Source organism: Erpetoichthys calabaricus, chromosome 4 (genome assembly GCF_900747795.2).
Source record: "Erpetoichthys calabaricus chromosome 4, fErpCal1.3, whole genome shotgun sequence".
Taxonomy (NCBI): Eukaryota; Metazoa; Chordata; class Cladistia; order Polypteriformes; family Polypteridae; genus Erpetoichthys; species Erpetoichthys calabaricus.
The window spans coordinates 315542649-315555579 of record NC_041397.2 but is presented as its reverse complement, the minus strand read 5'-3'; the positions used below and the strand labels follow the sequence as shown (position 1 = coordinate 315555579).

The following is a 12931-nucleotide window of genomic DNA, read 5'->3' as shown; positions in this document are numbered from 1 at the left end:
TAATAACGGGAACAAGTAAAAACTACGACTTCCTAAAACGGACACTGTAAATGTATAGGCATTTCAATAAATAATATAGGAGACTTGTGTGTGCATTTCAATATTGATTTAAGAACTAGGTCGGCCACCTGTTGTAAATGGTAGCTGAAGCAGCACTTATCAGTAAATAGTCTAACAGGACAATGACTGACTGTACGAAGATGCTGTGCCACTACAATAAAAGTTCACACTGTCATTCTGCATGTTTAGAAGGCGCTGATTGGCTGAAACTGTTTATAGCGAATTGTCCCAAGTTGGAAGTGCTGTATAGCGATCAGAAACGAAAAGACACATTTCAGCATGCTGCACAGTAGTTTGTTTTTTTACAATACAAATTAAGTACGACACCAAACACACAAATATGAAGCTTATTACGTTTTACAGTGAAACTCTTTACATACACAATATAATTAGGGACGTGTGCCCCCTGTCCGACTACGGCGATCCAACCTTCCCTCAATAGCTCGATTCGCTTGCTATCCATCCAAGTTTGAAAATTTTGTTAAATGGAGGAATTGAAAAAAAAACCCTTTCACAAGAGGAGGATCAATGATGCAATCCCCTGGTGTTTTTACTGAGAGACAGTCGTAATACCATTGAGCCACCTAATCGGGATAATTAACGAGCTCCGCACAACTGAACTATACAATACAATACAATACAATACAATTTATTTTTGTATAGCCCAAAATTACACAGGAAGTGTCGCCAGTGTAAGGATTTAAGAACTGGAGTTATGTGTTCATATTTTCTTGTTCTTGTAGTAATTCTTGTATCTGCATTTTGGATTAACTGGAGGCTGTATAGAGAAGAGTTTGAACATCCAGTGAACACCGCATTGCAGTAGTCAATCCTACTAGAAATAAATGCATGAAATAATATCTCAGAATCTTGTTTATTTAGAAAGCGCCTTAATTTCCTAACATTTTTAAGATGGAAGAAACATGTTTTGGACAACTTTGTAATATGCGCTTTAAATGACATGCTAGAGTCAAAGATAACTCCTAGATTGCGGGCTGATTCAGTAAAATTGACTGGGATTCCAACTGAGTTAAATGATGACAAAATATTATTGTGATCAGCATCATTCCCTCCAACAATTAACATCTCTGTTTTATCTGTATTTAAAAACAAGTAGTTCTCATTCATCCACTCCTTGAATTCACTAACACAACTAATTAAAGACAACATCGGAGAAACTTCATTTGATTTAAATGAAAGGTATAACTGGGTGTCATCTGCATACGAGTGAAAATTAACATTATGTTTCCTAATGAGAGATCCCAGTGGAAACATGTAAAGTGAAAATAGTAAAGGTCCCAGTACTGAGCCCTGAGGGACACCATATTGAACTTCCGTGTATAATGATGGAGTACTGTCAGCACATTTCTGTACATATTGGAATCGATTTGATAAATAAGAACTAAACCAAGCTAGCATGGTGCCTGTAAGCCCAACATCATTTTCTAGCCTGTACAATAAAATAGAATGGCCGATGGTGTCAAACGCTACACTTAAGTCCAACAACATAATTACAGGGGAGTTTCCTTCATCCGAGGATATCAGAATGTCGTTTACAACCCGCGTTAGTGCCGTTTCTGTACTATGACCAGTGCGTAAACCAGGCTGGAATTTCTCAAATAAATTGTAATGCGTAAGATGTGACTGAAGCTGACTAGCGACTACTTTTTCTAGTATTTTAGAGAGAAACAGTAAATTTGAAATAGGCCTATAATTATTTAGCATGCGTGGGTCTAGGTCTGACTTTTTAAGTAATGTTTTAATGACTGAAACCTTTAGTGCTTCAGGTACTGTGCCATGCAATAATTAACTATTGATAATGTTTCTATCTATCTATCTATCTATCTATCTATCTATCTATCTATCTATCTATCTATCTATCTATCTATCTATCTATCTATCTATCTATCTATCTATCTATCTATCTATCTATCTATCTATCTATCTATCTATCTATCTATCTATCTATCTATCTATCTAGAGTAGGCGCTGCAAGAACATCCATTGCACTTTTTACTATTTTTTTTGGCACTGGATCTAGGGAACAAGTAGTGGGCTTCATTTTAGAAATTAAAGTTAACACTTCCTGCTCTGTTACACGATTAAAATTATTAAAGTGCTGAATGCAATGCGAGACAGGGTCTGCTAAGCTAGTATTTGGTTTGTACTGTGATGCAGAAATCTGGGATCTTATATTTTTAATTTTCTCATTGAAGAAGTTCATAAAGTCTGTACTACTAATATCTGTTGGTATTTTGCACTGTTGATTTGAATTTCCATTTGTTAATTTAGCCACTGTTCTAAACAGTACCCGAGGATTTTTATTATTGCTATCTATTATTGTAGAATAGTATTCTGAGCGAGCTTTAAAGAGGGCTTTTTTATATTTATTGACACTCTCTGTCCATGCAATTTGAAAGACATGTAGCTTTATTGTTCTCCATCTGCGCTACAGTTTTTGATACTCTAATTTAAGAGCTCAAGTGTTTTCATTAAACCAGGGAGAGTTTCTATGTGCTTTGATCACTTTTGTTTTAAGGGGAGCAACTGTGTCCAGAGCATTTCTTAAGGTCACATTATAATGTGATGTTAGCTGATCTAAATTGTTTTCCACATTTACATTTGATGTTAACTGATCTAAATGGTTTTCCACAATTACACTCGACTTACTGAAAGTATCTATAAATTCTGAAACAGGTTTGTTATCACCTTATTCAATGGAGGGGTTCATGGACGTCAAATGGCAATGAATAGAAGATGAATTAATGTAAATACGTGAGCTGCCTTCCGCAATTAGTCATCACATTTTGATGGCGACTCTAAGTGGGGATGATTTCTGAACAGATCTCTTATGAGATCCTTTCACAGTATCTCTCAAAATTATTTAGTTCAAATTGGTTATAAAGATTTCACTCCTGATCATTTTTTTATTATTAATTATTTTGATGAGTCTTTAATTCGGATTAAACTCGGGCTAGCACTACGCTCAGAATTTTAAAAGCAACCACCTTAGTTAGTAGAGCCACTGACAGCGTCTTTTCTTCATAGCGAACACGTTACTTTTCTGCTTCACAAAATATTGTAAAGTATTAATAAATGAAATATTTCAATACTTGATCGAATAATAACATCTGTGCTTTAAGGATTTCACCTTTTTTTTCTCAAATGTGCTTACCTATATCATGGCAAAGTACAGGGATAAACCTTTATTTTCCATCTACTCCGTTTTAATTAAGTCAGACCATAGAAAACATTTAAGGGTATTAAATGTGATCTCAAGAAAAGATCAGGGTTAATTATAATAGTAATAACAGGAGCGATTATAATGATACAGTGCAAAAGTAAATACTAATTGAAAGAGCCGGGAATCCATGAGTGAGGCGTCTTATTTTGTTTAACTCTTACTATCGTATAGTGCATTGCTGCCTGTCGGCGTTAGTTATATATATTGTGACAGATAGGGGGCGCTGTTGTCCCCTTGAACCCTCAGACCACACGTCAGACACCAGGTAAAAGTCCAAATATTTAAATTTATTATTATAATAATGTGCACAAAGCACCCTCCACTCCACAATACTCAATACTCAATAATTAATCACAATACACAATCCTCCTCTCCCAGCAGCTCAGTCACCCTTCCTCCCAACTCAGCTCAACTTGCTGCGTTTTCCCAGAGTCCTTTATAGTCCGTGAAGTGCTTCTTTCTCTCAGTCCACGTGATTTCATAACACTTCCGGGTCAGGTGCAAACTCCTTCTTTTCTTCCTCCCAGAAGTACTTCATTAATTCCATTCCCGTGACTAGAAAGTACTTCCAGGCTATAATAAAAATCCTCGTGCCTTCCTGCAGCAACCCCTGGAGGCCCCATGGTATCCAGCAGGGCTGTAATGTAAAATTCTACTGTCCATGATGCCCTGCTGGAACTCGGGGCACCTCCATGTTGCAAGAAGGGCTCCACCTGGTGGTGTGTGGGTATTGGCCGGGATGAACTGCTGGCCATATACCACAATATATATTTATATTTTTTAGACATCAAACACTAGAAGCTGCTGACAAACCCTTCTCTTTGTTGTTAGTCTGTAGCAGCGAAAAAAGTAAAAGCCATAAGAGTTGTAACAGACGTCTTTGAAGTGGATCATGAGTTTGTGTAACGTTAATGAAAATGGCCAGGAGGTGTCAGTAGAGAGGCGAGTGTCAAATGCTTCAAAGCTTCGATACGATTTCTGACACAATTGCTTCAAACGTTTTGATGCTTCATGAGGCTTCACTCCGCCCATCACTACCCCTCGCCGCTGAAGGCGGTCTTGTCTTTACATTGTTTACAGCTCGGCGCAGTTAAAAAGTAGAAAGATGCAAAGCTGTTTTCCTCTTCTCTTTTACTATCAAGTACTGCCAACTCAAAAAAAGTTACAATGTGGTAGTTTCCACGACAGTCACGTGGATGAATAAATAAAACTTCTATGTCAGAACGCGCCTGGCGGCGGACGGGTCAGCGCTGTAGTCCAGAGAGGAGGGCTGGGAGAGGGCGACACGGGGCGCACTTCTATGGGATAGATCGGATTGTTTGTGTTTACTTCTTTTCAATATCAGGAAAATAACTCTCACACAAATACTAACAATTTGTAAAGACAATATAAAAATGGCGTCCACAAACAAAGTGAGTAGTTCCTGTATTATAATATGTTCTGTGGTCATACATAATTTCCATATCGCGTGGTCATACATAATTTCCGTTTCAAACGCAAAAAGAATTTTATATACTGTATATAGATTAGAAAAAATAGTTACAAGATGATTTGTGTAAAAATAATATTCTAAATAAAGGTCAGACTTTAGTAGATGTTTTGATACAGTTTTAAATGGAAAATTAACCTACCTTCAGAAATTGGAGTGTAAAGTGCTGGACAGAGAGCTGACAAAAGATAAAGATAACAGGGCAACAGGGAGTAATTAGGCATCTGTCCTTGCATCCTTACTTTCTAATTTATATTGTACCACTGATTCAGATATCATTAGTAAATATGTGAAATTTGCAGGTATATTTTAAAGTGGACAGCCAGCAGACAGTGTGGGGTCTGAACAAATACACACAAACACACACAATAAACCTGGACAAAACTGGGCCAAATCTTGGAAAATTGTGTTTAATATAGAAATCTGCAAAATACTATGTACAGGTGAATGTGATGCACAATACTTGTCACAGCCTCACCAGGACTTCATTCCTGATCTGTTTTTCTTTTTGTTTTAGTTTTGTTAATCTTCTTCTTATTCTGCTTATTTTTATTTTTCTTCTTTGTTAATTTTTTTTGCAATAATCTTTTGTTTAATAATTAAGCCAATTTTGTGTTTTCTTCTGTGATGACCTGGTGTCCAAGGATCACCCTGGTCATCCCCCAATTTATGGTCTCCTACATAAACCAGTGTCCCTCTCTAGATGATTAAAATAAAAAAAAATATGTAAAAAGTAAAAACTTTACTTTTCTTTGTGCAAAGAGCACATAACCATCAATTTCGACTCACTTCTGTTGGTTCCATTATCTGCTAGTTTCTCTATTTTCCCTACAACTTTGTTGAATCTCTCTTTTTTAACTCCTCCAATTATTTGGAAACAACCATTATTTGTAACTTACATTTTAATTCATATTATTAAATATTCATCCAGTCTTAATAGTAAATTCTAAGAATACTCTCATAATAACTTGCAATACCTGAAATAATCCATCCATCCACTTTCTAAAGGCACTTCATCCTGAGCAGAGTCACAATGCAGCTGAAATCTATCCCAGCAAAAAGTGGGCACAAGGCAGGAACAATATCTGGACAGGACATCAGTGCATTGCTGGGTGAAAACACACACTCTCACTATGGCCAATTTAGCTTTGCTAATCCACCTGACCTACATGTTTCACACATGTTGTTAAACTGTGAGGCAAAACCACAGCACCTGAAGGAAACCCACCCAGACATTGGAAGAAAATACAAACTCAATTTATACAAAAATGCATATATATACTGTATGAACGTATTTATCATACAGTTTCTTACTGTCTGTCTGTCATAATTTATAAAATCCTTATTTATTTCCCCAAATGTAATTAAATGTTGGAGTGATCCTTCTTTTTATACCTGTGCATAACAAAGCAGGCAGTACAAAGCCTGCCTCTGCATAGCGGCTTGAATTTAGACCCCTATGTGATGTATGAAGAAGGTGACATGGCCACCAGTTCAAACAAGAACAGAAAGAAACATACATGAACAAGAATCATACATGACAAGGCAATGAAGCACACTACTAAAGAAATGTAAGACAGCCATAAACATTGCTTAAACAATACTGTTGACAGGTCATTTTGAATTTGAAATGCCAAATCCATAAACGTAGCTACTGTGTGCACCCTCAAAGGCTGGCTCATGGTGTGTGGTTTATGTATCATATTGCAAATTTATTTCCTGTAATATCTTCACATAATTAGCATAGAATTATTTGTTGCAGCTTATTAGTCCCTTTATGTTGAGCCCAAATGGGTGGGGCCTCCCAAGGCCACCAGTGAGCATCTAATTTGGGATGCTACCAGCCAATAAGAGCACTCCAGACGATTATGTGCCCATGTAAACACAGATTTTTAAGAAACCAGGTTTTGCCTTAATCAGGCTATTCATGTTAATCCAGTTATGTGCGTGCATGCAATCACACTGACTGTTAATGTATATTTCTGAGAAATAAAAGCAGATCCAAATTTGTCCTTGTTTCCATTTAAATGTACATATCAACAAAACTTAAAAAATAATTTATTACTGTTTTTCCACATGGTAGGGAAGAATGTTTACTTCTTTGACTGATAATGTAGCTTTGTAATTGTTTTTATGTGGCATCAAAGTGTTCATAATGATATTCAGAAAACCACAGCTACCATGTTTCCTGAAAGTAAGACTGGGTCTTATATTAATTTTTGCTCCAAAAGATGCACTAGGGCTTATTTTCAGGGGATATATTATATTTATTCATGTACAACAATATTCATTTATCCAAATACAGTCATGTCATCTTCTTCTGGAATATCGTCATAACTCTCCATGAAGCCGCATGCTTAAAGCGTACAGAAGAAGATATTAAGAACTTTTAAGTACAGAAATAACTAAAGTTTCTCAAGAAAAGCTAAGTTTAGAGAAGATACATTTTTTCCTTTTTTTTACCTTTTATTCTATGTATGTAACTATTTTTTCTTTTATTCTTGTGTGGATTATTTGCTTTTAACTTTCAATAAATAATTTTAAATTGAACTTTTGGACTGATAGATTTCTTTCGGCATGTGTTTTTCACCCGTGCTCGATCTCGCCTTATACTTCGGCGGCTACACTTGACATCACTTTCATGATGAAATGCATTAAACTGTGTATGTTACATTTTACAGATAAATCGTTAACTTTGTTTAAATCATGAATACTGCTAATAGTTACACATATGGGGTGGCACGTGGCAGAGCGGTAGCACTGCTGTCTCGCAGGGAGTCACGTCCCTTGTGATCCCTGCCTGGAGTTTGCATGTTTTTCCTGGTGGGTTTCCACAGTGTGCTCAGTTTTCCATCCAAAGACATGAAGGTTTGGGGATTCGGTGAAGCTTCAATGACACTTGTGTGTGTGTGTGCTTGTGTTCACCTTGCGATGAGCGGATGCCACTTTGCTTTAAAGGTGAGAGCATAAACCGTTTACCATATATTCCATCTGTTGTAATGATACATGCAGTGCCTTTTATTATTGCATGCATTGCAAATTGCATCCCAATAGATGGTGCACTGTAAATGTTAATGTTGACTATGCTGAGGTCTATGTTGATTACTTAGATTTTAACTTGAGTTGATTAGATACGTAACACAGGTAGTTAGTTCATAAAACAGAATGCACAGAGAGCTAATTTTGTTTTTTTCTTTTTCTTTCTTTTTCTTTTTAAGTGCTATCTGAAGACGTTGTTGGAATTTCCGGAAACAAGGTGCTCCTCCCTTGTGTTTTCAGTACACCAAAGCCACTAGATGTGCAAACTGTCGGTTTTGCATGGAAAAGGTTGCCAAATATTAACATGCTTATTTTCTCATCTGGGAAAATCAACATAGCCCCTGGATATGCAGGCTGTATTTCGTTATACAATGATCAAATAGCTAAAGGAAATTTTTCACTGGAGTTGTTAAATATCCAAAAAACAGACGAAGGGGATTATAGGTGCTACCCGCCTCCAGATCAACCACCACAAGATGTCAAGCTCACTGTTAAAGGTAAGTAGCACAATGCTGTGTAGCCAGACAAGGGCTGCAGAATTTGACAAGTAAGTGTTGGGAAGTCAGACTCAGTGCTTGCTTGTATGTACTGTATATATGTAAGTAAAGCTTTCATGAATTTTGGAAAGCATGCTTTAGAAAACAGCATTGTAAATCTATCTACAAAAACATGTTCCACAATGTCCCATGACTTTATTTCAAGTAAGTTCCTTTGTGTGGCCTACTCTGTCATCATTATAATGTTCTAGATTTGTATCCATAAACTGTACTCTAATACTCTTACAGTATTTTAAGGGAAGTTCAGCGATCTAAATGTCTGATAGTGAGGCATGGCAAGTAATACTTAAAATAGATTCAGAAGGTATTCTGACTCCTTCATTTTTTCATATTTTGTTGCAACCTTAAGCTTAAATCATTTAAATTCATCTTTCCCTAATCAATCAACACTCAGTACCCAAGAATAACAAAGCAAAAGCAGAATTTTAGGAATTTCTGAACATTTATTAAAATTAAAAAAACTGAAATATCACATTAACACAAATTTTCAGACCCTTTGCTTTGGCTCAGATGTACCCCATTCTATTGATCATCATTGAGATGTTTCTACACCTTGTTTGGAATCCACCCATGGTCAATTCAGTTGTTTGGACCCATTAGATAAGGCACACACCTATCTATGGAAGGTCTCACAGTTGAGCAAAAACCAAGCCATTAGGTCGAAAGAATTTCCTGACAGGATTGTGTTGATGCACAGATATGGGAAAGGATGCAGCTCTTGTGGTTACCAAGAGCAGAGTTTCTTTCACAGTTCTTATTTAGAAGAAGTTTGGAACAACCAAACCAAACAAAGCAAACCAACTCTTCCCAAACTTGGCTGCTTGACCAAACTGAACAATCTGGGGAGAAGGACCTTGGTAAGTGAGGTGACCAAAACCCAAAGATCATTCTGGTTGAGCTCCTGAGAACCTGTGTAGCGATGGGAGAAACTTCCATAAGGGCAACCATCACTGCAGCACTCTACTTGTCTGTGCTTTATAACAGAGTGGCAAAACAGAAATCTCTTCTAAGTAAAAGACACAGGTAAGGACTCTCTGGCTGTGAGAAAGAAGATTCTTTGATTTGATGATGGTTAGCATCATGTCTGGTGGAAATAACAATAACCTGCAGAATCCTATTCCAGTGGTGAACCATGATGGGACATCATCATGCTGTGGGGATGTCCTTTAGCATCAGGAACCATGAGACTAGTCATGTTTGAGGGAAAGCTGAACAGAACAAAATATGGAGATATGCTCAATGAAAACTTCATACAAAGTGCTCTGGACCTCAGACTGGACCATGGTTCACCTTCCAACAGGACAAAGCAAAAAAAATACACAGGAATGGCTTATGAACAACTCTGAGTTACCCAGCCCAATGCCGGGCTTGAACCTAATTGATCATCTCTTGAAACTGAACTGAGAACTGAAAATAGCTGTCCAGCTGACAGTCTCCATCCTACCTGGTAGAGTTTGAGTAGATCTACAGAGGAGAATGGCAGAAGATCTCCAAAGCTGGCTGTGTGAAGCTTGTAGAGTCAGATCCAGAAGACTTCAGGCCAGAATGGCTGACAAACATCAATGGGCTATTCCAGTCTTTCTGGGGTATTGAAGGTTGCTTGATGTGGGGAAAAACTAATTTACATGATTTTAGCTCAAGGTTGCTATGGGATATCATTTGTACCATAATGAAATAAATAAAATGACAAACATGAAATAATCACACGAAAAAGTACAGCAATATATATAATTGTCAATAAACTGTGAAAAAATCTAAAATTAAATAAAATCAGCTATTTTTTTATAAAAAGTCATCTAATTATTATGTTTTTATCATTAATACAGGTTTTCTTTCAGAAAGGTCTTATTTTTAAAGACTGTTGTTATTTCACAACATGACTTTTCCAGTTCCAAATGGCTCATTTAATGAAAGCACTCTTTATGTCAAAATACCGGCTTTCATGATAGTTTCATCACATGTCAATCAAGACAAAGGCAGCCCAGCTGAACCTGTTCCTATTGGTCAATCTTTAACTGTTGAATACATTTCCCTAATCATAGGTGGTAGGCAGCTAAAGACTTGATAGCACTACGTCCATTCTAACAAACACGGAGGCACATAAAAGTTGGAAAGCTTACTTGATGGTTTTTTGGGATGGATACACAATATGTTGGAAATGCTCAGTTGTTTCAAAATGCTTACAACGATGAATAAGTTGTTGAGAGTTTAAGACTGACTGAGCACCATGTGCTCACAGAATATGTCCTTGAAGAAATCACAAAGGCAGGTATTAATGCAGAGGCTGGAAATTCCAAGTGACACACTTCTAAATGACCGTCTGTGTGGACACGGCACTCAGTTAAATCTCAGTGCTGCAGAACTGTTTTAATAGCACAAATTGGGAGGTGTTCAGACAAGGAGCATATAAGGAGAATTTAACATCAGTCGTTCTGGATACATACAATTTTGAAAGGGCTCCCCAATGAGACACTGTGAATTGACTGTTATCTGCGTACCCTGCTGAAAGAATGGGACATGGCTTTTAGGTCAGGAGACACGCCAGTTTTCTATAAGAGGTACATTAGAGAGATCAAGAAGAAATATAAATAGTACATAGAGGAATATTGTGAATAACTACCTCCATAGCATGTGGAAGGAAGTAAAGGTACTGACTAATTATAAGAGTGATACAGTGCAGCCATCTGAGTACACATATCTCCCTGGTGTTATAAATAGGTTTTTTGCTCACAATGAAGGAGGAACTGCCCTGCATATTGCATCTTATGTAGGAGAGCAGTCACTGGTCCTATAGCTCCAATAGGTAAGATCCACTTTTCAAAGAGTTAATGTCCACAAAGCTACCGGACCTGAAGGAGTGCCCAGATGGAAACTGAAGGTGTGTGTTATCCAATTTGCGTGTGTGTTCACAAACATATTTAACCTCTCACTACAGAAGGAACATGTCTCCATATGTCTTGAAATCCTCCATTATTGCTCCTTAACCCAATTTTAAATGGTACTCTCGGACATTAGATCAGTCATACACCCAGGTCTGGACATATGCTAGTTTACATATCAGGCAAACCATTCAATGGAGAACACTGTCTGTACTATGCTCCACACAGAATTATTCCACTTAAAACAGCCAAACACATATGTGAGGATGTTGTTTGTGAATTTTAGTTCAGCATTTTTTACTGGTAGTACCCTGAAAGTGTTTGGTAAATTAAGCCACTTTGGCTTGGACACTTCAGTCTGCTCTTGCGTGCTGAACCTTCTCACTAACAGAACACAGAGTGTTAGAATAGGAAGACGTGCAGTACTTCCTCCTGTGACGATCCGGGTCCTGCTCCATGCTCCCATCTCTCTTTAGAGAACCTATTGAACCCGACAATGAGGACACCAAGTGAAGCAAGGAGATGGTGTAAAGTGCAGAAGTGCTTTTATTTAAAACAGTCCAAACCAAAAAGTGTTCAAAACAACAGTGTAGTGTTCAAAACATTTCAATAAATACGTAATCCATAAAATTAGGTGCAATGTGGAAGTTAAAATAATCCACTAAATAAATCCATTAAAAAAATGTTAAACAACAATAATGACCGAGACTCGGGTTCCCAAGCGACCAGGGCGCTCATACTGGGGAATCAACCTCCCAAGCTTTCGACTCCCACTGCCTTCTGCGGCCTTATGCGGCAAGCCGTCGTCGATCGTGGTCACTCCTGCTCCTCTGAAAAACTCAGCAGGAGTGACCCAATCCATCTGCCCCCGAGTGCCAGCCAAACACCCCACTAGGGCTCACTTCCCAGCTGCCAGTCATTATTACAGTGAGCCTGCTCTGTCTCTCTCGTTTGCTTGCACCTACACTTGCTTTTTCTCCAGTCTTCTGCCTTTTCTCCTTTTTAACCTCCGTCCTTTTCGTTTACTGTCTCCTCACCGCATTTGCGCTTCTTCTATTTATAATGGGGATATGGCACAGGTATGGCAAATTGCAGCTTCCGACATCAATTACGAACATGTGCGATGCCACACCTGTACACTTCAGTGTGGGAACACCCAAGCCCGTACTGCGCCCGGGAACCACTCTAGCCACACTACCATGCCTCCTCTTTAAGCTACGAGTGTGGAGATTATTTATTTAAAAACTGGCCTTTCCATCTGAGCCACTGACCTGCTATATCACACCTCCACACTTATCCTGAACACAGCATCTCCACAGGGTTATGTGCTTAGCCCATTGCTTTTCTCCTCATGCAAGACTGTACCCCAATACACCCCTCAAATATGATTGTGAAATTTTCAGATGGCACTATGGTAGTGGGCCTGATTTCAGATAAAGTTGAGACAGTCTACAGGATGGAGTTGGCACACTTGGCCAAATGGTGCATTGATTATGCCGAAGCAGGCTGACACGGCATAGGGTATCCTCATCCCCAGTGAAGGCTCTCAGAGACTTCAGAACAGATAGCAGAATTAAGCTTTATTGTATGACGTGCATACAGACTCACTTACGATGGAACAATGAGCCCCCAGCAATGGGTACCTTTTACTTTTATTACAATT

At 38.1% G+C, this 12931-nt stretch overlaps 1 protein-coding gene across 1 annotated transcript in view; it reads left to right on the top strand.

Moving 5' to 3' along the window:
• LOC114669708 (CD276 antigen homolog) overlaps window positions 1-12931 on the top strand; it is a 258191-nt gene that overhangs the window by 232319 nt on the left and 12941 nt on the right. The window contains exon 3 of the mRNA XM_051926026.1: window positions 8012-8329. Within this exon, the coding sequence (XP_051781986.1) occupies window positions 8012-8329 (318 nt within the window). The remainder of the gene's footprint in view (window positions 1-8011; window positions 8330-12931) is intronic.